This window comes from Aethina tumida, chromosome 3, assembly GCF_024364675.1.
Source record: "Aethina tumida isolate Nest 87 chromosome 3, icAetTumi1.1, whole genome shotgun sequence".
NCBI lineage: Eukaryota > Metazoa > Arthropoda > Insecta > Coleoptera > Nitidulidae > Aethina > Aethina tumida.
The window spans coordinates 13,537,393-13,564,615 of record NC_065437.1 but is presented as its reverse complement, the minus strand read 5'-3'; the positions used below and the strand labels follow the sequence as shown (position 1 = coordinate 13,564,615).

The window sequence follows — 27,223 nt, the reverse complement described above, 5'->3', positions numbered from 1 at the left end:
TATAATTTTAAGCAAACATTTAATGGTGGGTGACTATGTCTAAATGACATTCTGCTTAACTCTAAAACATTTATTTCTACGTGAAATATAAAAACACAATATGGTTGAGATAGTTTATCTATTTAACAAATAAAAAAATTAAATAAAAATATTCTGTCACAATTGAATGATTTAATTATGGGTGTTTATTAAATTAATTAATTTACTTATTCTTCCTTTGCTGCAGAAGCGGAATCTAATATATTCTCAAACGAGAATGGTTGGAATGCGTAACCAGCACCTAAATAGAACTTGCTCTGGAACTCGACCCTACAAAACAAAAAACATATATATTAAGGGTTCTAAAGGAATAATTTGTGTGATACTAACCAATGCAAACGCAGAGTGTGCAAGAAGGCAGATAAACCCTCCATGAGTACCAAAATAGAGATGGTTAGACAAGACCAGAAAGCGAAGATGATGTACAGGAATATACCACCAAACCAGCCTTCTACGCCTAATCCTTTGTTCAGGACCATGTTCCACAACACTTCAGACAATTCTAAAAAACATCCCGAGTCAATATGCATCACAAAATCAAAATTAATTAATACTCACGAGCATGAGCGAGAGACAAGGCCCACAAACGAAGATACGAGGCGGTGTGAGAGACAGAACCGAGCACGTACTCGATGGTGTGGATGCCTTGATGGATGAAGATCTCTCCCATCGGCTCGTTGTCATGGGCACCGTGTCCGCCCCCATGGGCAGGCGGTTGGGCCGTGTTGTTGTGCAGCGGCAGTTCGCCATCAGCTCCGCCGTTCTCGGTGGTCGTGATTTGCTGGTGACCGGCGCTGAACTGCGCCTGCCGTTTGCGATTGCGCATTATGATCAGCGGCTTCGCCAGCAGCATCCACGGCACGCAGATCAGCGCGCAGAAGACGAGCAGTTTTTGGAAGCCGCCCTGGCCCGCGTACATGTACGGAGTCTCGCACTTGTCCTCGTACGGGGTGTTCTTGTTGAGCATCATGTTGATGAAAGTGATGAGGATGGAGGGCGCACATCGGGTACTTTGGGTGATTAGTTTCTCTGTTATATAAAACATACGTTACACTTTTCATGGGTCATACAAGTATTAATTTAGTTACCGTCATTAGTAGCCCAGTACATGAACCATTTGATAAACATGAGCATGACCATGTAGAAGAAGAGGAACACCAGGAAGATAACTTGGGGAATGAATTCGCATACAATGCTGAGGGTATTTTTGAAGTACCTGAAACCAGCATTATAGTTTAGTTATTATGAACCCACCAAACCAATCGCACTTACATGTGATTGAAAAGACTCATGGCAACGCCGAATAACATGTGTGTGATGCCCAAAATGATGGAAATCTTCATTTTGAACGAATTCTGAAAGATGATTTTGTTGCTAGCCAGCTGCCACACCGGATCCATTCCTATAGGATAGGGGTAGCCTAGGAACTCTCCTTTGCCGTCCGCCGGGTCAAGCATGTAGTAACCTGACAATTTGACTGCATCACGGCTACTTATGTTATTTACCTTCCACGATGAGCCGAATATATTCAGCGATTTGGCGAACATATCGTTGTATACTAATCCAGTGTACATAGAGAACGCGCCCATCAGGAAGATAATGTAACGTCCACCAAAGAATATGTTCCAAATCTAAAAGAATATAATTATGATCACAGAGCTTCATTACAATTCATCTCAATAAATTTTTGGAGTAAATTTTTTAGAGAATATATGAAATTATTTGAGTTACACCATAAAATAAAGAAATTATAAAAAAGCAGTATAATTCAGTTTCTGTGGTTAATTTATTGTAAGTGTGGAGTGCCACAAGATTCATGTGTATGAGTTTAAAATATTAATAAATATCCTCATAATAACAGCCAAATAAATATATAATTTATTTTGGTTAATTTCTTTTGTTCTTTCTTCATTTTTCTATAATTGTATTATAAAATTAGAGTAGAATACTTTGAAAATTAGTGTGGAAACCAATATATGCCCCAATTCTAATGAAAATTTTAGTGCAGAAAAAAAAGTTTACTTTCATGTCATGTGTGTGTTTCATCGTGTAAAACAGAATTACGATTAAATGCTTACTTCGTTATCGGATTTCTTTGCCATGAGCGGCTTCTCCTTAAGTATCATCCAAAGACCGAACAGCATCATGAGAGAACCGTGTCCCAAATCGCCGAACATAACGGCGAACAAGAATGGGAAAGTAATAATAGTGTAAGGGGCTGGATTCATTTCACGATACGATGCGATACCGTAGGAATCAATTAGGGTTTGGAAAGCAGAAGTGAATTTGTTCGTATGGTTGTAAGTTGGCGGATCTTCCAGGGTGTCCATACGATTTAGAATCGGAGGAACTGAACTGCCGCTTCTCTCCTGGAAAAGGCACAAATAAGTGTTGGGCAAATTCAATAATACCAATTAATTATACCGTTCCCCTTCTGAGAGCCAATTGGATGTTCTCTAGATCCAAAACTGGGACCCAACACTCAGCGATGAGACATTTCTGAGTAACATCCAAATTGAACAGATTCAGAGTGTGGTAAATGGCTTTGATTTTCCTGACTTTCACGAACCAGTTCTTAATGTTCTTGGCGGCTGCCACCAACACTCTATGACGATGGTCTTGAGTTTGGCCCAAAACCTAAAACACAAAAACTCGTACGAATTTCTCAACGTATTGTTCAGAAATTGCTTACAGTGTTGAGATCTTCAATGCGGGTCATCACGCCCATCGCCATTTCCCTGCGATCAGCGGGCGCTTCAGGACATGGGTACAAAGTAGCTCTGAAACCCTCGCAAATCTTCTTTACCCTTGTCTTGAGCTGGTCACCTTGGAAGAAGATGATGAAAACCGATTTGTATACATTGTCTCCCTAGAAAAACGACAGATACAATATAATTAACTCGTGGATGATTTAGCAATTTACACTTACGGTGGAGGGGTCCTCTAAGGGCGTTTCGATTTCAGCTTGCCGGAGGAATACGTTGCCGCGACAGGCACGCCACAGCATGCGTTCGAATGCAGGGATCCTTTCTCGTAGTATGACGCCGGCGACAAAGCTACATTGATAACAAAACCGTTTAATATTTTTGCAGTGCAGAGAAAGTACGCAAGACAAGAATCTTGCGTAAACTTCCTCACCTTAAATTTAAGAATACTGCTAAAGTTTGAGCACATAAAACATTGCACTTTATTCGGTTAAAAAAATCTGTTGTTCTTACCAGCACACGTTTTGTTAAACAATTTGTAAGTTCGAGATTAAGTTTGTTAACGAAAAAATCTGAAGCGTCAAAAATAATAATAAAAAAATAGTGTGTACCAATTAATTTATGCTAGAAGTGCTCACTAATCTAATAACTACACAAACAGCAGCACAACAGTAATAACAAAAATGAAGCTTTACACTACATCGAAAAACCAAAATTTAATGAGGCAGTGCAACCCGTTTGCTATTAGATTTTGGTTTTTGAACCTCTTATTGGAAATTACAATTAACAGTAACTACTGACCATGGCAAGAACTCCTCTGGTTCAAAGTGTTTTTCCGGAAAACTGTTCAAGTAAAAGATTTAGAAGAAGTATATCATTGAATCGGGACTAAATTTTCGATTAAAAATTTAATCTCGATGGAAAACTAAACGTTTGGATCACTTAAATTATGAATGAACAATTTCAATGACACTAAATACTACAAAATGTTATTTAGGTACATGGTGGTTGGTGGATAGTTGTGTGTTCAATTGATTAGCAGTATAACCTTAATGGGTATTAAATTGTCAAGGCTCAGATTTTATTGTCTATTGACATGAAAAACATAATTAACATTCGACGAAAACACCATTCCACTGAAATCGTGCCGTATAATGAATCAATTACTTTAGTTACAGTCCAATTAAGTTTCCGGATGCTGAGATAAATAAGTACGCTAAAAATATCTGATTGTTTACTTTAGTTTTTTTCCAACATATTTATTTTCATTACTCTGAATTATTAAAGGATTTTCAATTTGTAAATGAAAATTAGTTGTACACATAAACATTCTAAAATTATTTAATGAGTGATTTGTAATGAATGTTATCTTTGCTAAAAAATGCTTATCGTTCTGTTTCCTGTTTCAATGGTCTGGAATTAAAATTATACTGCTAACAAATCTAGTGAAAATGCAAAGGGGTTGTTTGCGTTTTTTGCTGACACTCATCGTAGACGTTACTTATTGTACCAGGTGTTTCACATATCCAGAAAAGGTGAAGAAAAGCAGTCTTAAATGTTCATAGACAATTTTTCTAAAAAGTTGATTATCATAAAACCCATTTTGTTAACTTCTGACTTATCAACGATTTTCATATTCCGTAGATTTTCTTGATTAAATAATCCTGTTTATTTAGTTTTCTTTGTTCAACTGTAAAAACATTCTTTAGGCACTTTTTTGGTAGATATATCAACTTTCGAGGGCACATAAAAATTTCACTTATCACATGAAAGTCGTTGCTAAGCTAAGGGTATCAAATATGATTTTTAAAAAAACTGAACTATGGACTCATTTGCCAGTTTTTTGTATCTTGTCTGGAAATATTTGAATCAGTCATAAATTCTTATTTTAGATAATTTTTAATAATGATAAAAATATTAAGCCACTTCAAAAAAGAAAAATCGAATATAATGTGGTATGTGGTTTATATTTAGAACCACTCATAATGTATTAAAATAAATTTATATATATCTACGTTATGTAATAATTATCAGCTACCTAAAACACTTGAAAAAATACGAGGGGTCCACTATGAACAACAGCAAACTGTCTTACGCAAACACCCCGTCGCCCGACAACCTTTCAAAAATAAAACAAAAACAGAAAAAACAAAAAAATAAAATTACGTGAAAGAAATTGTCGAATAGTAAATCTGAGGCGGTGGATACATACCCCAATTGCACGGGGCCGAGGGTGCTTTGTCGGGCAATAGAGTCGTCACTAATGAGGGCCCTGGTCATAGACTCAGTAGGGTTTACGCCCCCCTCGTGCTGCTCAACAACACAACACATTAGCAAACCCTTGGAAAAGCCACCACACGATCGCCATGACTGCTCTTACTGTTTATTTATTTGACTAACGAAAATTGGGCTATTTTTTATCATTAATTAATTTTCATAAAATATCTCGCAAGCACTTTTTGTTGGAGTTGTGTCCCTTTAATTTGAGTGGATCTTAGTTTTACGTGAAGGCTCAAACCGGTCGATACAAATATGTTTACAATATTCTATTTCTAGTTGAAAGTGGGTGGAAAATGAATAAGAGAAACTTCACGAGCCTTAGCATTATAAACAAGGCTATCAACATTAATTGGTTACTTACCTTCTCTCCAATTAAGCGTTAAACTTGGAAAATTTTGAATTTACAATCCTCCATTCGTTAAAATTTAAATCCAATCCAACAGATAAAACAATAAATTATCCTCTGATTAAAAATTTCGTTAAATAAATGTTATCACTATAATAATACAATATAAGCAATAAATTATAATTCTATCACATTGTATTTTTTAATAAAACTTAATTTATAACCCCTTTGCATATTTATCATATTTTTATAGTCACAACATTATTTTTATCATTAATTAGCTTTAAATACTGTATTAAAGTGCCTAAATAACATTGTTTAATTTATCAAACTGATAACGGTCAAACTGACCCAATTCCCTTACATACTATTGAGTCAATAATGAATGTTGAACATAATTCACATTACGTGTGTAAATTATTGACCACGATGTAAAATGCCTGACGTATTAATAAGTGTAAAGCGTCTAAATGAACAAATTATCACACGTAATTCGGAATCTATAACTACCATGGTGCCTACGTAATGATCGTGATGTGTACAATAAAAACAGTCATGTTATTTGTAAAAATAAATGGTACAAATATAATAATCGTACAAGCGGACACGGCAAAAATATGAGAAAAATACAATAATAAAAAAACACCTAGCATGAACCAACAAGAGCACAATACATTACCGCCATCCAAATACTATAATGAATGCTCGAACAGGTATTTGCTAAAAGCTAGAGTGCAAAAATGTGCGAAAATCCACCACCATGCCAGAAATATTCTTTTAAATGTTAGTATTCCAACGGTGTAAGACAATTCTCGTGGTTAACAACTATTGGGAATTGTCGTGACGTGGTCAAACACTTTGTGGTCGAACTGCAATTATTCCTCCCAATAATTAATCACAAAAATGAATCTTAATAGCAAATACTGACTGTAATACGACCACTCAAAGCACAAATAAAACTGGCATTTTACAAGGGAAAACACTACCACTACATCAACACAGAAAACAATTAAAGAGATATTCCCATAAAAATCATTTTTGACCAACTCACTAATACATGCTGGAACGTGAATGTGTGAGTGCGGATTCCGGAATGATCAGGACTTTATGTTATTTGCAAATTTGTTAGACAATACGTTGTTCTTGTACTTATTTTTGCGGGTATAAAACTTTCGGTGCGCCAAAAGCGTTTTCAGCAAACTTTTGGTGAACAAAAAATTTACACCCCGACAACGATTACAATTTTAAGGGACAAAAATTGGTTAATTTTGCATAATACGACACAGACACAACGCTTGCCTCAAAGTCGTCCGGTACGTCACTGTGTCTGCTATGTAGATATAGTGCTGTAAGAACGACAAGATTTCCTTTTGAATAAACTTGAATTTGTGTGTTTTTTAAGGAAAATCGACGAGGTTTGGACAGTTTATTATCAATATGTTAATATACATAATCATAACATTTCTAGCAATTTTTAAATCTAGCAAATCTAGAAAATATTTGATGATAATTGAAGATTCATTGTAAATTAATTTATCTTTATAAAATCAGCAAAAAGCATGTAATACTTTAATCGATTGTGTTTATTTTGATAATGAATACTTTAGAACTTATTCAGTATTATTCCCCCAAATTTGGGAAATTATTCCTTTCATCATGAAATATATTTTTGCGGCTTGTTTGAAGTGAATGTGGAAATGTTTTCAATATTATTTATTGGTGCTTGTTTGATCAAGATTTATCTTGATTCTTATCTTTCTTTTACAGAAATAAAATAAAAACTCAATGTTAATTATAAAACCTTGGAAAATAAATATGACGTAACTGTAGAGATTTTCAGAGTTGTCAATTGTGTTAAATAAACTTGATAAATTTGATAATGGTTTGTAAATAAATATTAGCGGATTATTCATGTATTATTTACTATTTCAACAACATTAGTTACAGTAACAAGTAATACATTACTACTATTTGACAATTTATTAGGAACATAGTAATTTAAATATCAAACATGTTCACATTCAATCCATATCAATTTTGAGTTAATACCAGAGTTTTAGTCAATTAATTTTCTATTTAAAATGTGTCAAATGCGTTAAGTCAAGATTGATTTATTTGATAATTACTCGTAAATTGATGTATTAAATATAGCAAGCACATTTTAAACAATAATTAATATGTCAGCATAAATTTATTAATCGTACAAATTTGTGAAATAATTTTAAGAATGTCAATTTCAATAGAAGTTGAAGAAAATAAAAGTTTTTTTCTTATTTTTAGCCTCAGGAATAAATCAATTTACCGTGAACACCTTGAAAATTAACTAAATGAGAAAACTAGTTTTGTTGAGTTAAAATTGCTTACTAACAATACTAGTCATCATATCTCTTGATGTTAGACCAATCATGATTTATGTCCACGTAACCGTCACAATTTAACATGTTTAAATTACTACAAACACCATCCAAAATATTTAAGTACTCGAATACTCGAAATGTTACGGGAACACTTTCAAAACTATTTCAATAGAAAAACAACGTCCAAACACTCGCCAATTGTGCTACCAACATCGTGAACCAATATGTTTTATCAAAATGACTAAACAAATATAATAAAAAAAATAGTAAATCATGAAAATTACCCCAATTTGAGGGCTTGTCCGCCCGCACGGAGCCCCTCTTCACCCAACAGGGTAACCTGTTCCTCCTCGCGAGTCGGATCGGCCATCTGGGCAGAGGAGGTCGCTCGTTCAGCCTGGTGACACATTGCCGTGCTCTAAACTAATCCCCCAACCCCTACCAACTACCCCGATTGACCACTGGCTCCAGTCTTATTAATATTATTTTGATTTGGCACAGTTTTACGGATTAGTGACCCGTTTCGGTTAGTCATAGAAGTCACAGAAAGAGGAAGAAGCTCGCGAGCCATGGCGTACATTCAGCTTTGGATGATGATGTTTTTTTGCGAGATGATCGTAGTTGGTTAGTCGGTTTCGTGAAACGGATGGAGCATGCATGGTTTTTCGAGTGCGAATGAATTTTCACGATCGGCGAAATGTATCAAGGACACGTTTATTGTTCAAATTGCGCAAATTATTGTTCCTAGGTGTCCCGTGAACACAATAATTCGTAATGTGAAGCATGTGATGTGATGAGTTTTTGCGAAAGTAGATACACATTTTGTTTATTTAACTAATTAAATTATCGATTAGTCACATATCTGGTTAATTTCGTTTATCGATCAGCAAACATTCTCTAATCGGGTATTATTTATGCAACTTGCTGGGAATCGAAAACAATTCCGAAGCGACACATTTCTCAATTTGTGATTTTATTCAACAAAAACCTGAAATAATCACAACGTTCATCTGGTATCAAGGATAAAATAACAATAGGTGAAAAAACGCACGGCGTCCGAAATTATGGTTAATATTTGTTTATAACATTGTGTAACTATATCTCTTTAATTGCGACTTTAAAACGCCAATTGGTGTAACTGATACTAATGTTAATCACATGAAACTAAATACTTGTAACCTTAAACAAACACCACTTCAGGGTGTTCCACGATAAATTTAGCATCGAATTAAATAATCAAAATGTAATCTACTTTGATGTATGTTTTGGTAAATTTAAAAGTTTTAAATTTATTGACGTGCCATAAAATTTGGCGTAGCGAAAACACAGAAGCCCACTTCGTATTTATTATCATTGTTTGAAATTTAGCTTGTACAACGCATTTTTGCAAATAATAACATGAAAATCATGCAAAGCGTAAATCATAAAAAATAAATAAAATAAAAATGCGGTGCATGCATACCAAATATACATTTATATATAATATTTCTTGGAACCATGGAGGTAGTGATAGAAAAAGGGATTAACAATTAAAAATATACACAAATAAACAGTAAAAATATAAACATGGAAAATTTGTGTTTATATAAAACGAAGTGTGAGCTATAAATAAGTAATAAAGCTACCGGCATGAACGCCAGACGATGAGCTCAAATATAGATACAAAGTGTGGCGTATTTTTAGATCGGGATCTGGCTTAAATATGTCACATTTTTCACGTAATTACTCCGTAGTGAAAATTGCACGAGCAGGACACTAATTGTACATGATAGGAAAAATTCAACCATTGTTGTCGCATAATTCGTGCGCAAACTTCGCTCACAATTGGATTAAATTAAGCAGACAGTTGCGGAGATTTGTTCCCGATGTGCGTCACTTTAAGTCGCTCGATAAATAAATAATTAAACGGAATCGCGACTATTTTTAGCAGCAGGAAATGTTTGGCCGATCGATTGAGTCCCGCACTGCCAAAGAGCAGATCGAGGAGAAATTAAATTAGAAAATCTCAGCTTTAATTGGCTTTAAACCAGTGGTAGAGTCAACAATGAACTGGTAATCTTGCCTTGGACTGACTGAAAAATGTGTGATTGAAGCTAATTTATTAAAACTCGAGATAAATAAGTGCAAAATTGTATTTTCTGTTTAAAACCCTCGAACAACAATTGTGAAAGCTTAAACAATGAACTATATTTAGGACGGAATTATCTGTCTAACAAAGGAATTTGGTAGTGTCGATGAGTTTTGATTTTTTAAGGCTAGTGATATCATTGGAACGTCCTGCCGCAATTTCCAGAAACAAATCTAGTTATTGTCAGTTGTCAACGATGCACTTAAATTATCCACGGGCTCCAAAGATGACCGACTATGGAAATTACAAACTTTATGTGAAGTGGCCGTGATTTTAAAAATAAATACATCCTTATCTGAGCCACTTGAATTTAATAGAAAAGTGTAAAAAATTCATAAACAGATATTGTCCGTTTTGCTTAACATTTGTGGCGCCAATGAGCAGTGCAACGATTTTACTTTAATAATCCAGATAAAGTGTTATACAAGTTGTACCTATTTATGACGCACCGTCACTAAATAAATACCAGATACGGCTGCCAAAACTTATTAACCATTGTTTAAGGTGACGTTAATTGTTGCTTCTCTTTGTGCGGTTTTTCCGTTGGACTCAGAACACACAGTCAGAGTCACGAGACTGTGTTCTTGATAGACGAGTGAAAGTCCAACTCAAAAATTCCGACAACCGTGCTTGACGCAAGATGTTACCGATCCAACTAATATTCACAAATTCGTGTTCTCATCCTTTAACAATTTGTATTACCCGATACATGAATGAAGCAATTAAGATATAATTGTTTCCTGTACAAATTTAATTTGGAGTGTTTATTGAGGTGTAAATTTGTGTAAGCTTTGTACATGTAACTATTCTACAAAATAGAAAATCAACTAAAACTTATATACAAAAATGCATTGCGTTGATTCTGTTATAAATGCATGCGTTATATGCGATTTATCACCGACGATTTCCGTTATATTTTATTTATAAATATTGTCGTTTTTCATCTTCCGTTTTGTGCTTTTAATGAATAGTGTAGTGAATGTCGGAAAAACCTCAACCAAAGCGATAATAAATAAATTTGTCGACGCGTTTATGGCAATGTGAAACCAGGTTGTAATAAAACAATTATTATATAAATAACCCCCCCAAATATATCCTGCTTTGACCGCTGAAATGTCTTACTCAATGCAAAAAATGTTAGTAGTTTTAAAATTACAAAAATAAATCAAAATACAAAATATTTAGCCAAAACAATTTTAAATATAACACATTTCTCAAAATCACCAGTAATTCCCTAATTAATGCAGTTAAGACAAGAAAAGGGTGAACATACAAGGTATAGGGTGTACATGGTGGTTTCACAATTAATTAGGGAACGCCGGTTCATAGATTATTATATAAAATAAGTAAAAAACCATGCAAAATTAAGATGCTGTATTTAATACTGGTTAGAAAGGAAAACTAGCTTTTAATCCAAACCATTTTTGACTTACAAAAAAAGGAAATGGTCAGTTACACGTCTTTGTATTTGTTCAGATGATGAGTTGGAAAAATGGTCCTAACATATTAAAATAAATTCTATGTAATACTTATTTTAAACGTTAGACCGAAGCATTAATAAGCTGTGTCAACAATTATTAGCAACACGTTTAATTCCATTCAGTTCAGTGATCTTTATGCCATGCCATATGTACATAATTCATTTGCTACTTTGCTTATTAATGTTTTACTAATCAAAATATAACACTTTTTATATTTTGATTATTTCTCCATAAAATGTTTTTCAATAGCAACATCAAATAACAAAAACATTTAAGTTTTTTATTGAACTGGTATCACTGGTAATTAATAGTATTTATCTGAAATAATAAATTTTATTAAATACAGCATCTTTTAAGATCAGGGCTTTAAAAATAATCTTGGCAATTTTATTACAAAACATAGAACATTCTGAATGGGTCTTAATAGTAACATAACATTAGTAATCACCATTTATACCACAATAGGTTAGGTTTCGAACAACAATAAAACTGACCTGATAATTACTAAGTGTATGTTAATAAAATGTTTTGTAAAATCATGCTAGGTGGACCATAAATTTAATAATATATCCAATAATGGAAGTGAACTGAAAAAACATACCTCATCGAAGAAGACTTGAGTTTTACGAAGGATCTGTTTCAGCTCAGTCAGTTCCAAGAAATTTCTCTTCAGTGCCTCAGCATTTTGGTTGACCTCCCTCAGTTCATTCTCCAACTTCTCAAAAGTGGCCTGTCAAAAAAAACACACCCCTGTTGTACTGCACACCCATTGAAACATATCACATCAACTCACCTCCAGGTCAATCATTTCCCTTGGTTGCGGCGCCTCCGGATTCTCCCCCGTGTCCAACATGGGAATCAAATCCTTCTTGATCTCCTTCTCCAGATACCGCAGCTTCCTCTCCATCTCGTCGCATCGTCTCACCTCGTTGACGAACTTCCTTTGGAACACGTTCACGTCCGGGTTGAGCTGCACAAATCATCCCCCCGTCATAACGGTCCACGTATACCAATGTAATAGTAACTTACATCTCTGAATTGCACAAGACCCAACTCCCCCAGCTCCGACACACAAGCATATGCCGCCTCGCTCTGCAAGAAGAGCTGGCAGAGCGTCATTTCGGCGCTCCGGAATAGGGACCCCATCGTTTTGGCGTTAGCGACGTTACTGCAGAACGAAATGGTTTAACATATGACGATATTAGATTAATGGGATTGGGACACACACAAACGATCAACACCCCAACGTGGGCTCGACACGAATGTTCGTTCGGTGCGATGTATGGCGCAGGTGCCCTAGCGGGGCTTGCGCACACATCAATTGAACGGTATTGACGGATTGTTGAGTCCATTTAAAAAAAGGTTTTTTCGAAATTAGCGCTAATTATCGGTATTTACATGATTTTCTAAGCACTTTGCAAGTTTATTTGTTTATTTTTTCGTTGTTTTTAACAGGTTGTTAATTTATCGCTATGGTAATTGTCTGCCGTTTGTTTTGAACAGTGTTGTAATATTTGATATAATTTTATAAATAAAATATGTTATTTTTAGTAATAATAATTCAGTAATTAATGTTAAACACATAATACAAGTAAGTAACATGGTCATAATTACAAATTACTTTATAAACTTTGGCTTATTTGTCGTCTAATTGACTTAATAAAATAAGTATTAGATGGAAAGCTTATCAGAATATGTTTGTTTTTGATGTCAGAGAATAATTGGTAGTGGTGACTACTTAGATGAGGAACAAATGATATTATTGATACACCGTTAATATTAAGAAATATTTTTTTTTGTTTTTATTCTTTAAAATAAAATATAACTTAATATTTAAGTACAGTTAGAAAGGTAATATGTTGTTAAACTGACAATTAAATAAGTAATTAAAGTAGTTTTACATTAAATTTTAATGAATATTTTGTGTGCAAGTTCTCCAGAGGCACATTTAAATCACCAATTCGTTTCTTAAGTAAATCTTGAATATTTCAATTTGCTTACAATATGTGCGCATGCGCTTTCATCTCGAGATATTGTTTCAATAGTAAGGGAGCTGAGGCGTGCCTCTGGCCCATAAGATTACTTCAAATACCGACACAAACGAAGTTCCCCAATATTGCCGATTGTTCAGTTTCAAAAATTGTTTGATGTATTTAGTGGATTTAGTCGTGGAAAGTTTTTTAGTACTTTTTATTATAATTTGGCGTCAGTAATAACATGAAACAATTTATTAACATATGAAATTCCATTGATGTGGTGGATTTTTTACTAAATAAACAAGTATTTTCAGTTTAAATAACTATGCTAAAATATTTATTGTTACAGCATTAAACCGTCCAATTCCTAATTTAAATATTTTAACAGATACGAAAAGGGTAGTGAATATATTTGATATAAAAGGGTTTACATGACAAAAGCACTGATCATTCAAATTGAATGTTGTTAATTATGCGTAAATAAAAATAAAATAATGTTTTTGCATTTTTTATTCTACATATAATGTGCCTCACCATACTCAAACATCATGAGCTGCCACTGATAATTGGTTAAATAAAATAATTTTCAAGTCGGTGACATTAAATATTATATAAAATAAATGTGTGATTAGAAATTAGCCAACCTTGGGGAACAACCGCAGCAAAAGCCAAAGAAATACATAAATTCAATTTGTATGTGCATTATAAACCTAAAGAACCTTGAGCGATAAATTAATTGTTTTATATTACTGGTTTTGTTTTTAATTTGAGGCTGCCGAATTTAAAAGCTGACTGTGGGTTTACCCATTGTTATTGTTCGATACTTGTCTTTCGTTAAATTATTTCTTTCCCCAAACTGTATTATTAAAATCCAGAAATTTGTTAGTAATTACATATCACAATAATAACAAAACATGTATAAATCCATTCATAAAATTAATGACGTACTTGTTATGAAACCAATTATAATCCATAAGATTAAAGTTTATATTGTAACAGAATAGTTATAAGAATAAATAATCTTCATTGAAAAAAAAAATGTTTTAATTTTTTTAACTAAGCTTGACGTTTACATTCAAATGTTGCAACTATAAATCGAATTACCAATTGGCTGTGGTCTGTTTAGTAATTAGATTTCACTCGTGATTCGTACTCTACTTAATACCAAGGCAATTCAATGTATTAATATTGACAATTAACATATTTGCACTATTAATGAGTTTCTTTATATTAAACAAACAGTTTTTGAGAATTTAGAGTATATATAATAAGAAATATTTTTGAATATCTCACTAATCCCATTTTAATTTTAAATAAGGCCAAAATGATTCATTTTTCTAAGTAAAATGTGAGTAAATAAATAAACAAAGGAACAAACAAACTTATAACTTACTTTTCTAATTCCCCCTTCATTTTTGTATAAGTTTCACTGCATCGCATTCACCTTGGATATTAGTAGTGTGCTTATCGCGAGTTCGCGCAATACTAACAGGTATTTTGTATGGCATAGACTTAATATTGTTTAAACAGGTTGTAAAATTCACGCAAATCCAGTCACATTGTTGTATTAGTGCGCGCGTTCGTAGTTTTATTATCTATAAATTAGGATCCAATTTTTGATTTCTCAGAAAGGTAATGTTAAATTTATTTTTTAAATGCGTTAGTTATGGTTATTTATGACGAATAAAATAAACAAATATGTTCTTATTATATGAATTTTACTTCATATTACTTTGTAATATATTTTCAAAGAAACAATTTCCCTCTAATTCTTACTTGTTAAAAATTAAGAAGATGAAAAAATAATATATAATAAATATAATTTATAAATATAATGAACTATTCCAAATCGGACATTTTATGGGGGTGTCCCGTTTTCAGTTGGGCCACTTATTATTATATTCCAGAATAATAATATTTGTATCGCAATGTTATGATATTCAATTACATTATCTCACACATGCACTGAGTGGCTAATTATGTCGCACTTATTGTTCTATTTTAATGTGATTATTACAAAGCATTTTATAAATTTAGACTCTCAAAAAATGTCTAGTTCATTAAATGAATTGGTAACTAAGCGTAAAATAAATCTATTATTTTGTTAATATCGTTTCTGTCATTTAGACAGGTGCAAAATCTTATGCTGTAATTATGTGTCAAAATTTACGTTGAGCCCCATCATATTTTAAGCGCTTCCTAATCCAAAATGGATGTAAGGGACGTGCTGGATTCATTTGGCGGCCACAGCTCTAAAAGGAACCATCCAAGGACTGACCTCATAACGAAACCACCCAAAAAGTTGCACCCTGTCCAAGACAAACAGAGGCCTAACGCGAAACTACCACAAGAGGAAAACAATTGGATAAATGATCTGTTCAACGAACTGAACGAGGTTAATACGAAACCGCAATCCAGCAAAGGCACGAAAAAGAAACTATGTCTGGAGCCTGACCTTTTAATCCGTTTGGAGGAGTTGCATACAATAATAGGAAGTACTATAGAAAAAATAAAGGGTGGTAATAACATTATCGAGGTGGAGCCTTCTGAGGAGTCAGTAAGTGTTTCTGAGGAGTTTTATTGCGGCCAAAATGCCGCAGTTAATAAACAAGATACCGGTAATCCAGCAAAAAGAATAATAAATCCGTTACAGAACAAAAGTAATTTTGGCATGATTGATGATCATAAAAGTTGTATTTGTGATGGAGGCTCCAGAGAAAGAGCACGAAAAAGCGACAACGTGGCACGCCTAAATCTTGCATCGTATTTGATGGAGGGACATACCAATGGAACTCACGAAATTGATATACAACAGTGTGGAGATTTTCGGCAATTAGAGAGCCGTAATGCAATGGTGCCTAAAAGGAGATCTTCTTGTCTGGACATTTCGAAATCGTTCAAACAAAATAGAAATATATGCATTATAAATCATTCAGTGAATAGCCCCCACGAATCCATAAGGATAGAAGTGAAAGATAATGAGTGTAATAGACCACAAAGTTGTCCAAAATATCTTCCTTCTAATTCCACTATAGATGAGAACGGTTTTGGAGATGAAAAACCTCTATCGTCTGTCTCTTCCACTGTTGTCAAAGATATGCTTGCACGATGTATGAATGATTTGAAGAAGATACATAAGTATTTTGCACTAAAAGAACTTGAAGAAAATAAGTGTTGTGGTGATGAGACTTGTAAAAAGTGTGGAAAAGCTAAAAAAGTACAAGAAGAAGAAGAAGAGGTATGTGTTAGTTATTAAATAGTGATCGAATTATTAATATACTTCTGAAATTTGTATTTGTTACTAGTATTGTGGGGGATGTGTTTTAGGTACCACCTGAAATCATAGCAGAAGAACCTGAAATGAGAAGTAATAAATCACAACACAGCCAGGGAAGCAAAAGAAGCCCGCCGAAGAAAAAAGAACGGGACCTGGATCAGGAGAGTAAACTAGTGATATCCATAAAAGGCACAGACGAAGAAAAGGACGTAAAAATCATCATTCGCCAGTGCTTAGACTGCAAACGAGCAATCACACAATACAACGACAACCGTAACATAAACGTAACCGATCCTATATCAACCAGCATTCATGATCTCTTGTCGATTTTGAACGAAAATAAATCGAATAGAAGGAAGGGCGAGGACCAAAAAAATCTGGACGTTTATAATGTAAGTACTCCATGCAACAGCAAGAGAAACTTAGACGATTGTGAAGTTAAATTGGAGGATGATGGACACATTTGTCTTTTGACGAATGAAGGACAAGAATTTTTTATTTCTCTGGATGAAAATTCTAATCAATTGCCAGAACGATTACCTGTAAAATGCTTAAAAAAGGTTGCATTTCCAGAGAAACAAAGGAAGTGCAGACCTTTTCTGAAATCACATGTGTGTTCTTCCTTAAATTTCAACGTGACAACTGCAGACACGAAGTTGAGATACAAGGGTATTGACCATCCTAAACCCAGCATAGTGGTGCAGTTGAGGGAAATTGGTGTAAATAATTTATTGTTAGCCAGCAAACCAGCAAAATGCTGTAGAAAAGCGATATTGAATGAAAGAATGAAGAGGTCCATGCCTTATGCAGCCAGTCTTAAGTCTTTGCCATTGGATGAAAAGGATATACGGATGATCCAACAGGCAGTGAAAAATAAAATTAAAAATACCAATGGTCCGATACAACATAATGGCGAGGCTGAGAACACTTATCATGTGTATTATTTATTTATCCAGAGTACTAGTCACAAAGGGGGCGATAAAGATATTTCTGTTGAAAAAATAAATGAAATTAATAAATTAAGTTATTATGTGCATCTAGTAGATGATATTAAATATGACAGCAAAAAGGAATTTACTGTGATGCATTTTTCAACTGATATCAAGAACATTAAAGACTTCTTTAATTATTTTATTTACTTAGATGATATACATTATCATGATAACAGATATAATGTACTGTATTTCATCAATTTCAATGATAACAAAGCAAAAAAACCTGTGAAGAACCAAGATAAACCAAAGAACAAATCTAATGATTCTAAAATTCCAGTTTTGGCAACCAGGAATGATAATTTAAGAGGTCAACGAAGGAAAAGCCTCGAAATAAACAGAAATAAGAATAGTAATTTAAAATCACCTACTTTGTCTCTGTCCAAGAGGAGTATTGTTTCACCCAGGGTAACGAAACTAATATCAAACGAAACTTGTAAAGCTGGTAGTGCAAAGAAGGGTAAATTTTTACCTTTATACCTCTTTAAAATTATATAATTATATTTTATTTAGATTATTTAAGAGATGTTACTACAAATGTAAACTCTAAAATAAAAGTTACCAAACCCTTAACAACTAATATACAAGTACGTTCTGTAAAGGGTGGAAAGAAAGGTATAACTGTTACAAATTATATTAAGAGTGGGAAAACATTTAATATTTTAGAGAACATGAAGGATGATAATTTAAATGTTACAAAAATAAATAAGAACTTATCCAATGTTAATAATCAACGTAGTGACAAAAAGGACTCTTGTTTGTTATCGAGTTCAACAGAAAGAAAATATATAATTCCAGCAAACTCTGTCAAATTTCGAACGAATTCTCCTGAGAGTAAATCTGAACTCTGTAAAATTTCTCCAGAAGACTCTTCCATTTGTAATTCAAACCTAGGTAACTTTATAGTACCAATAAAATGCCCATTAAACTTTCTTTTTTAGAAACTATGAAGGAGTATGACATTGCAACAACCCAACTGCAAAAATTTAAGAGTTATTTTAATGTTAGCAAATACTTTTACCAGATCTTCAGAGTTAATCAACAACATTTTCTAGGTAGATTCGAATGATAATTTTAAAACTAAACATTCGCCCACGAAGGGTTCTAAGGACGATGAACATATCTCTAACAGAAGTGAAATATCGAACATTTCTTTGAATTCTCGCACTTCATTTCGAAAGAGAAAAAAGAAACGACAGTACATGTGTAGTAGATCGAGATCTGCGCAAGGAATTGACTGTTCTACAGCTTCAGCAACATCCGTTGAAACTGTTCAAGAAGTGAAGAAAAAAACGGACGAAAGTGCTTTATTTAAAGATAATGGGCGGGAATTCATTATGAATTTTTTGAAGGAATTTAGCGGGAGAATAAAGCAAAATTTTAAAAATTGTGAAAGTTCCACTACATCTTTTCCAGCTATTAAAGAAATGAAACAGTTAAGCACGAACAATGTTTTGAAGCAAACTACCAAGACTCAGCTAAGTAAGAGTGACATCAAAACTATTGAAGATATGCTTCTGAAATTTCTGAAGAATTTTGGAGAACAAGTTCATGAAGATTCGGCCTTCCATACCATGAATAAACTTGTTAATAGTTTTGTGAAAAAACGTAGAAATTTTAAAGGTATTACACATTTTATTTAGTGATAAAAAGTAATTTTATTTCTTTGAGAAGTTAGTAATAACCATTAATGAAATGTTAATTTATTATCTTTCTTTTTAGATATATCCTCACCAAAAGTTTCTCAACCTAATGTGGATGCCTATATTGAAGATGAAGAAAGGAACTTTATTCAAATTCAGCAACCGTTGATGAAAACCATACAAACCGATCCATCTATCTTCCAAAGAACTATATCATTACAAGTTCTGTTATTTGATGGGATTTGCGAAAATTATTCGTTTCAAGTTTGTCCTAAACAAATATCTGGTATTGCGAGTAAAGATAAAAATGAAAGCATGGTGAATGACAAAAGTGTTTTGTCGTATTACAATTTTAAAATATCTGAGGAAATTTTACCTCCAATGGCCGACACAATTTGGGAATATGGAGAATCTTATACTGGCTGCGAGTCCACCTCTATTTCTCAAGTCACACTGAATGAAAGTAACAAAATTGTAAAGAGTCGTGAGTCAACAAACTGTTCTTGTAGAACGAATCAGGAATTTATAGTATTTTGCAATAGTGACCCACCTTCATATTTAAAATCAAAAAGATCGAATAATTCAGCTGCAACATCGAGTATAAATAATTTACCCAGATTGGCGAATTATACATTCCTAAAACAAAATAAATCAAGTATAGTTTCAATGGAAGGTGAGTAAAAAAATATTAAATGAAGTATGTTGGTAACTGTGTAATTACTTTACAAGACGTCAAAGTCAAAATGATATTTTATGCTTTCTGCTAGTAAAGTTTTATCATCATATTAAACATGTAAAAAGAAATAGTAACATTCCACATTCCTAAATAACATCAAAACTGGGATTTTCGGCTGCAGCGGAATATACAATCAAATCATGACAGGTTTGTTTATTTTTATATTTCTTCAAACGGTTTATAGTTCTTACCGTTATTTAATATTGCTTCTTAATCAAAATTGAGAATTCTAATGCAATTGTGCTGTGATTCATAATATGAGTGTTTCAAATAAGGTAAGAATAATTAATAAACATCTATCTAACATATAAATATTGTTCTTTTCAGAATCTGATATTTTGTGTCAAAGCTGTGGCCAATTATACATCTCGAAAAATTCCGAAAATTCTTCTGCATCTTTTACCAAACATTGCGTTTGTTCAGATTCTGTTGAAAATATCAAAATAACCTTCCATGAAAATAAATTAGCTGACATACATCAACGAATAGAAATTATTATGCCCGTTGAAGTTGAAAAAGACAAATCACTAGATTATTTTAAAGAGGACCAAGATCCTATTAAAACACCGTCCAAACAGGAATCAATAACTGAAAGTAAAAAACGTACAAGCAGTTTACTTAGAAGGCTTAAATCGTCTAAGACTTCTGAAAACAAATTTGGGGCTGTCGATGAAACTGTCGAAGAAACTGTCGATGAACCTCCTCCTTCCTCCTCACCCGATCCAGATGAAGGAATAGAGAATATTAATACTGAAAATGAGGAAAAAACTAATTCGATAGAGTCTCTTCCACATGAAGCTTTTGGAGAAACACAGGAACCTATTTCCACCATGAACAGTGGAACTCAAAATGAACCACCCATTGATTCCGATGTTAGAGAAGACGTTTCAACAATCACCGACAAGAAACCTTCTATTGATAGTGCCGATGTTAAAGAAGACGTTTCAACAACCACCGAAAAGAAACCTTCTATTGATAATCCCGATGTTAAAGAAGATGTTTCAACAACCACCAAAAAGAAACCTTCTATTGAAAATCCTGATGTTAAGGAAAACGTTTCAACAACCACCGAAAAGAGTCCTTCTATTGATAATGCCCATGTTAAAGAAGACGTTTCAACAACCACTGAGAAACAACTTTCTATGGATAATCCCGATATTAAAGAAAACGTTTCCACAACCACTGAAAAGAAGCCTTCTACTGATAATCCAGATGTTAAAGAAGATGTTTCAACAATCACCGAAAAGAAACCTTCTTCAGTGTCACAACAGCTGGAACAAAATGAGAACAATCAATTAGTTCCCTATGTATCTAAAGACAATTACAGTCAAATCGATTCCATAGATGACCTGAATGAAGGTAATAAAAGTGTATCAAAACAAGATGCTATTTCAAAGAAATCACATACATCGGACAAAGGTACTGACAGTCAATTAGTTTCAGTAAATCAACAAACTGACAAGGAATCATCAAATAAATCAATCTTAACAAATAAAGATGCACGCCGTAACTCCTCATGTCCCAAAACTGATATGAAAAGTGAAGGCCAACAAACTTTGTGCAAATGTGGTAGAAAAGATCAGTTTCCTTGCGAATACTGTCTGGATGAGTATAAAAGGTGTAAAGAAAAACAGAAAACAGAAAGAGGTTGTGGTTGTGATAAAACGTTTGAAGACAAAGCTGACGATTGTCTTAGTAAGTGGTGTATTCTACCGACATTAGGAGGTAAACCAAACAAGCACAAAAAATGTGACCCTCCTAAAAAACCTTCCAAGGATGAAAAATGTGAGGATAGTTTAAAAGTTTCTAAGAATGAAAAATGTGAGGATAGTTTGAAATTGGAAAGACCAGATAAGGACAACACCGATGAAGTATGTCCGTGTTGCAATGGTTGTATGACAAGTGAACAAAGTGAACATTTTAAGAAGTGGTTAGAGCAATACACCCGGCCACAAAAAATCAAATGCGATGGTGAGAATAAAGCGGAAAATAGAAACAATTGTAAAAGTAAACATTTGATAATTGAACAAGATGAATCAAAGTCTAAATATCCATCTACAGACGATGAAAGGAATAAACCGCCACCGGACTGCAAACCTCAAAAAATTAAACCAGAGAAGAAAAAGAAAAAGAAAAAGAAGGAAAGGAGAAACTCTTGTGAAGATGTGGTTTGTCCTCATTGTATGGGTTCCATCACGTTAGAAGAAGTGATAGAAAATTTGAGCGAAACTGCAATTTACGAAGAGGCAATTAAAGAGAATGGAGATCTGGATGACAATAAGATTTGCATATGTGAGATGAATCACGGGAATTTAGTAATGAGCTCTTTGTCACGTGGTTTAAAGGATCAAATTATTAATTTTGATCTTAACAGTACTCCAACAAACGAAGAATTAAACGAATCAGAAACAATTTATGCAATTACAAAAATTAAATTTGATGAAATAAATGAAATGCGCATCGTTGACGTCAAACCTTTGGAGAGCGATGGCGTTTTTATGCTGCAGAAACAGAGTTTCATTAAAAATCCCAGTTGCAAATAGGATAACAATAAATCATCATTAATGTTACAATTAAAAGTGCATATTATTAATAAAAAAACGAATGCTTATGAGTTTTTCTAATGAATAATTATTTATTATTACGTTTTAAATAATCAACTAACTTTCTTTGTTTTTAGGTGAGTTACTTTGTCAAAAATGTGGCCATTTTAAGAGTCCTTTAGAAGCAGCTTCCATGACAAAACTATGTACATGTGAAAACGAAATCCCTCTTAATAATCAAACACAAATAGTAATGACTGTTTCAAATCCTCCAAAGCAAACTTCCTCTTTATCGGATAGTGGTCTTTACACAATCAACTATGCAAATAGAGGAAATACTGGAGCGCAACAAAATAAGGGAAGAGAACTAAAAGCCATAGAACCACCACCAAATCGAGAGAGTGAAGGGAAAGCATCAGAAACACTTCCATCAAATAAACAAGATCATGAAACTCAAATACAATCGCCCCAAAATAAAACTGGTAACACAAAAAGTGATCAACCCACACAATCAGATGAGACAGAGCAAACTGAAAAAATACCAGATCATTGTAAATCAGAAAAGGAAGTACAAAAAACTGACAAGACTGAAATAAGATTTAAAACTTGTCCACCTACCAGACATAAAGAGATTCAGTGCTCTTGTCCTAAAATTAAACTACCGTGCGAATATTGCTCAAATGCGTATACTAAACAAAGAAAAGATGCTTGTAAAAAAGCAAGGTGTTACGATAATATCATGAAGCTGTGTCTGCTACCCACGATATCAGTTATAAAAAAATTGACCGGTGTTGACAAAGATCCAGCCGACAAATTGTGTCCACATTGTAAAGGTAAAGTTGACGAAGCAAAGGCGAGTGATGAAGACTCTCTTCGCAATTTGAAATCATGTCCTGACGAAACGCCTTGCAGAAAGGGCAGTGAAACTGATTCATCAAAGCGTCGACGTCATACATGTTCTAATGTTGATTGTAAGAAAAAGAAAACTGAAGATTCATCGAAGAAACGTCATAAATCACATCACTGCGATCAACCACAAGCTTACGCCAGTAATGTGATCGTCAATCGAAGGGAAATAAACGGTGGTAAACAAGACGTTTATGACTTAGATTCAATTATTCGAGAGCTGGACAATTTTAAAGAGAAATGTAGTAGTGAGAAATTAAACAAACAGTTATTAAAAGATTTAAGGAATGCTAACTGTCGCGATGTCTTGTATTTAACTGAAAAAAATTTGGATGGCACCAAATCCGAAAATACATTTTATGCTGTAACTAAAGTTAATGTTATAAAGGAGAGTGATGAGGTAAAAATTGTTGCAGTCGAACCAGTTTTTAGGAAATTATTACAGTGTGGAATTGAAAGAAATGTTGTTAAAAGCAAATAAAGTTTGGAAAAATTTTAGTCAGAATATTATTTCTTATTTATCTTAAAAAGTCTTCAATGTTCAAAAAGGGAGTGTTAAGGAAAATGACTGATTATATGGTTCAAAAATAAAAATCGGGGTTAAGAGGTCTAAGTTTTATTAAATATGTTAAAAACATACAATAAATACATATGAATGTGTATGAGTGCATATGACGTATGTTTTTTATTACAAGTTTACGATTACATATTTGCTAAACCAAAGTTCAGCACTTACAAAAAATGATCTGTAACTGAAACTGTATATCTGCATATCAAATGCCAGTTCTATGTAAATAGTACCTTTCTTATGTACACAGCACTATTTGGTTTTTTTAACATATAAACGAATACATTCTTTGAATATAATTTTCTTCTACAACTATTAAAAATAATATTTTGTATATTATCTAACTTATTAAACTGGACATCAAAAATCACATAAATAATTTCTAATTTAACAATTATTTCAATATATCTAGTACATAAATGCATAATATTATGTTTTAAAGACGGCACGAACATGAAGCATGTGGCATTGTAAGTACTATTTCTACCTAAATCCAATCAGCATTAAATCAAGTACTAAATGAAATTATACAACTAAATATTGCATCACTTAATTAAAGTTTTTATGCTTTTAAACCTCAGCAATCAACACAAACTATTGTGTGAAGTGTTAGATTGATGTTGCTTAATGACACAATTTTGATTTAAAAATACTAAAAGAAATATAAAAATGAATTATATACAATAATAAACTTTAAGAAACACAACTAAAACAGTATCATGTATAAAAGTTAAAATTAAGGTAATGGCAACTGTGGAATGTAAGTATCTTAAATGTAAAGCATTTATTTAAAAAATAAAACGATATTGCCTACTACACTTTATACCCATAATTTGAGGTATATAAAAATGAAATATATTATATTACACAGACTCTAACATCAGGAAGTTTTTATTTAATATAAAAAATATGAAAGCCATATAAAGTAAGTTAAAGTAACAGGCAATATACTAGTTTTCGAATGGGGCTTCAACTAGTTAATAATCATCTTGGTGATCTGCGCTACCCTCGATATCCTGGCTCACATCATCACCATCTTCGTCATCACTCGACTCTGCCAAATTGTTGTTTGTCTGCACCGCCGTCTGTTTAGAGATTTCGTTCGCTGTGTTGATTATGGATTCTAAAAACGATGCAAATAAGTCCTTTTTGGGTGTGGTGAAAACGATATTCACTTACCGCAATTTGGTTTGGAATGAGTGCGCGTGTTGGCAAACTCGACTCCATGTTTGTCCACGCACCAACACATTCCTATTGCGTTGTGGCATTGTACGGGTTTGTAGTATCCTTGGCTGTCGCAATCCGGCACGTAAACTCCTACAAACAACGTATTAAATTCAAATAAAAATAAGACAACTAATCTAAAAAACCTAAGAGATCTGGAGTGATTTTGCGTTTGACTGCTGCGCAAGGTCTCTCCGTCCTCTGGAAGCATCTGCACCATTCGGAAGGTGTGACCACCACGTCTCTGTCCACGTCGCACTGTTGCAAGAAGGGTTTGAGACACACCTCGCTCTGGTCGTGTTCCAAATCGTACAGTTCCTCCAAAGACAGTCTCGAATCACCATTGTTGTCCAAGTGTTGGAACATCCACCTGACTTCCGTCTTGCAAGCTGGAGGGAAATGGGCTGCAACAATTACCGGGTCAGTGAAGGTTGAGATGTTGTTCAATACCAATTAACCTTTTGATTTGTTTCTGGGCCTTCTTCGGTTGGACGAGTCCTGCATGACGACGGAGAACCAATCGAGCAGACGGTTGCCCATGGCCTGCAGGGCGACTGGTGAACATTGTTTAGACGCTGGAATGGTCGGGTCAAACGATCCGATTGGGTTATTGTAAATTTTATTGTCGGTAACTTCATTGTAGCCCCGAAGACGCTCTTTGTCGTCCGTGTACAGGATGTTGTTATTGTCCTAAAACAAATTTAATTCATACTGTTTCCACTTATGAGAAATCGATAGTTACAAAGGATGAAGCAATTACAAGACTTCAATCCTTTTAAAATACTTAAGACAGCTTTTATAGTTAGTCGTAGTTAATGATAATTTAATTAATTTAATTTTTGTGTATATATTAAATGCCAGAGTCAAAAAATTTTAATGGAGGTTTAGGATTTTGTTGTGGTTTAAATGCATCAATTTTGAATCATAAGTCGACATTGTTTATGACAATATTATTAATGATTGACGCAATAGGTTTTTTATGGTGTATATCAATTATATCCATATACAATTGAAATCATCAGATAAACGTCTCAATAACTTTGATAGCATCAAGATAATTCCGACTTAAGTCTGGTTATTTTACGTATACAATGTTAATCTTTCTAAGGATTATTGGATATAAAAGATATTTTATCATTTTGTGTACTTTACGTGGGGTCTTAAAATTTTTTATATTTTGTGTTTTTATATATTATACTTTTTGGTTGAATTGTGATTAAATCATGTAAAATAAAACAATAAATAAATCTGCATTTATCACTCAAAATGAATTATTGTTTGTAATAATTCGCATAAAACAGGTTTAGAAAAGATTTACAGTTGGGAGAAATACAACAAATGATTATATTTTAGTTTTCAAAATTTGTCAACTGCGATTTATGCACTGTGTAAACCGATTAATGAACGCATTTTTGAATGGATCGTGGACATATTTTATTTAAACAACAGAACAATTTGTTGCCGTAAATTAATCAATAAATATTTGGATTAACCCAATTTTAAATAATTATAAAAAATTTAATTATAGCAACGAGGGTTCAAGTTAATTGTAAGAAAATATTCAAGGGAGAAATTCCATTTTTAGCACAATTTTCCAACCTTTTTTAACGAGCTGGGGCAAACAATTTAACAAAATAAATCCTCCGAAAGCTAATAATCTTATAATGAGGCGAACTTACCTAACTACCATCCACGAGGCACTTGATATTTTTATAATGTTTGCCCTCGCATTTTAGACCTTTTACACTTGCGAGGATTTTCGTTGCGGTGCTTTTGTCTGCTTTGCACTTTCCTTCTAAGTGGCTTAGTTATAGCGAGAGCCGTTCAATACATATACCAACTTTTTGTGTCTGTACAAATGATATCTTCGAGCCTAGTTTTGCATATAAATAACATCAATCGCTCACGTTGCTCCTTCACTTTGCAAGTTATTTTTGTATATAATGTGAAGAAATTCGTTTCTTTACATTACGGTAAGCTTGGATGTCTAGACATTCATGAAAAGTAACTCAAATTTTAGAG

At 33.4% G+C, this 27,223-nt stretch overlaps 4 protein-coding genes across 15 annotated transcripts in view; 2 read left to right on the top strand and 2 right to left on the bottom strand.

Annotated features, from left to right (window-relative positions):
• Window positions 1-55: 55 nt before the first annotated feature.
• LOC109603587 (V-type proton ATPase 116 kDa subunit a 1) lies at window positions 56-14,786 on the bottom strand. Of its 9 annotated transcripts, none has more exons than XM_049965696.1 (15): window positions 14,706-14,786; window positions 12,366-12,504; window positions 12,130-12,306; window positions 11,938-12,066; window positions 4,957-5,054; window positions 3,546-3,587; window positions 2,963-3,095; window positions 2,732-2,908; window positions 2,464-2,676; window positions 2,118-2,408; window positions 1,312-1,670; window positions 1,128-1,255; window positions 598-1,068; window positions 370-541; window positions 56-309 (listed from the first exon to the last, which is right to left on the bottom strand). In XM_049965696.1, exons 1-15 carry the CDS (start codon window positions 14,750-14,752, stop codon window positions 207-209), a joined length of 2,679 nt encoding a protein of 892 aa, XP_049821653.1. In that variant the 5' UTR covers window positions 14,753-14,786; the 3' UTR covers window positions 56-206. The 9 variants fall into 9 exon arrangements, with proteins under 9 accessions (XP_049821653.1, XP_049821654.1, XP_049821660.1 ...); XM_049965697.1 differs by having other exon boundaries at window positions 2,969-3,095; XM_049965703.1 differs by lacking the exons at window positions 3,546-3,587; window positions 4,957-5,054 and adding an exon at window positions 11,289-11,353.
• Window positions 14,787-15,454: 668 nt separating this feature from the next.
• LOC109603574 (uncharacterized) lies at window positions 15,455-23,907 on the top strand. 2 transcript variants are annotated; one of them, XM_020020058.2, is made up of 9 exons: window positions 15,455-15,869; window positions 15,966-16,550; window positions 16,640-18,041; window positions 18,095-18,196; window positions 18,248-18,475; window positions 18,523-18,584; window positions 18,637-19,204; window positions 19,304-19,897; window positions 22,641-23,907. In XM_020020058.2, exons 1-9 carry the CDS (start codon window positions 15,522-15,524, stop codon window positions 23,888-23,890), a joined length of 5,139 nt encoding a protein of 1,712 aa, XP_019875617.2. In that variant the 5' UTR covers window positions 15,455-15,521; the 3' UTR covers window positions 23,891-23,907. The 2 variants fall into 2 exon arrangements, with proteins under 2 accessions (XP_019875617.2, XP_049820196.1); XM_049964239.1 differs by having other exon boundaries at window positions 15,455-16,550.
• Window positions 19,970-22,560, top strand: LOC109603586 (uncharacterized). Of its 2 annotated transcripts, none has more exons than XM_020020072.2 (2): window positions 19,970-20,107; window positions 20,288-22,560. In XM_020020072.2, exons 1-2 carry the CDS (start codon window positions 20,101-20,103, stop codon window positions 22,501-22,503), a joined length of 2,223 nt encoding a protein of 740 aa, XP_019875631.2. In that variant the 5' UTR covers window positions 19,970-20,100; the 3' UTR covers window positions 22,504-22,560. The 2 variants fall into 2 exon arrangements, with proteins under 2 accessions (XP_019875631.2, XP_049820198.1); XM_049964241.1 differs by lacking the exon at window positions 19,970-20,107 and adding an exon at window positions 20,217-20,235.
• A 102-nt stretch (window positions 23,908-24,009) lies between the features above and the next one.
• LOC109603577 (proteoglycan Cow) overlaps window positions 24,010-27,223 on the bottom strand; it is a 129,618-nt gene continuing 126,404 nt past the window's right edge. The window contains exons 7-10 of one of the 2 annotated variants that reach the window (XM_049964242.1): window positions 25,660-25,891; window positions 25,348-25,605; window positions 25,157-25,294; window positions 24,010-25,100 (exon numbers count right to left, since the gene is read on the bottom strand). In XM_049964242.1, the coding sequence (XP_049820199.1) occupies window positions 24,955-25,100; window positions 25,157-25,294; window positions 25,348-25,605; window positions 25,660-25,891 (774 nt within the window). In that variant the 3' untranslated portion in view covers window positions 24,010-24,954. The remainder of the gene's footprint in view (window positions 25,101-25,156; window positions 25,295-25,347; window positions 25,606-25,659; window positions 25,892-27,223) is intronic. The other variant, XM_049964243.1, reaches the window with a different exon arrangement.

Bases quoted from the DNA above. Each gene is read 5' to 3' on its own strand.
- LOC109603587 (XM_049965696.1), bottom strand. From the start codon at position 14,752: ATGCGATGCAGTGAAACTTATACAAAAATGAAGGGGGAATTAGAAAA. The intron at 2,909-2,962 runs GTAAATTGCTAA...TCGTTTTTCTAG, and splicing joins AGGACCCCTCCACCGTAAGT to GGAGACAATGTATACAAATC. The intron at 1,069-1,127 runs GTAACTAAATTA...TTTATATAACAG, and splicing joins GTACTGGGCTACTAATGACG to AGAAACTAATCACCCAAAGT.
- LOC109603574 (XM_049964239.1), top strand. From the start codon at position 15,522: ATGGATGTAAGGGACGTGCTGGATTCATTTGGCGGCCACAGCTCTAAA. The intron at 18,476-18,522 runs GTAACTTTATAG...TTTCTTTTTTAG, and splicing joins CATTTGTAATTCAAACCTAG to AAACTATGAAGGAGTATGAC. The intron at 19,898-22,640 runs GTGAGTAAAAAA...CTTTGTTTTTAG, and splicing joins AAGTATAGTTTCAATGGAAG to GTGAGTTACTTTGTCAAAAA.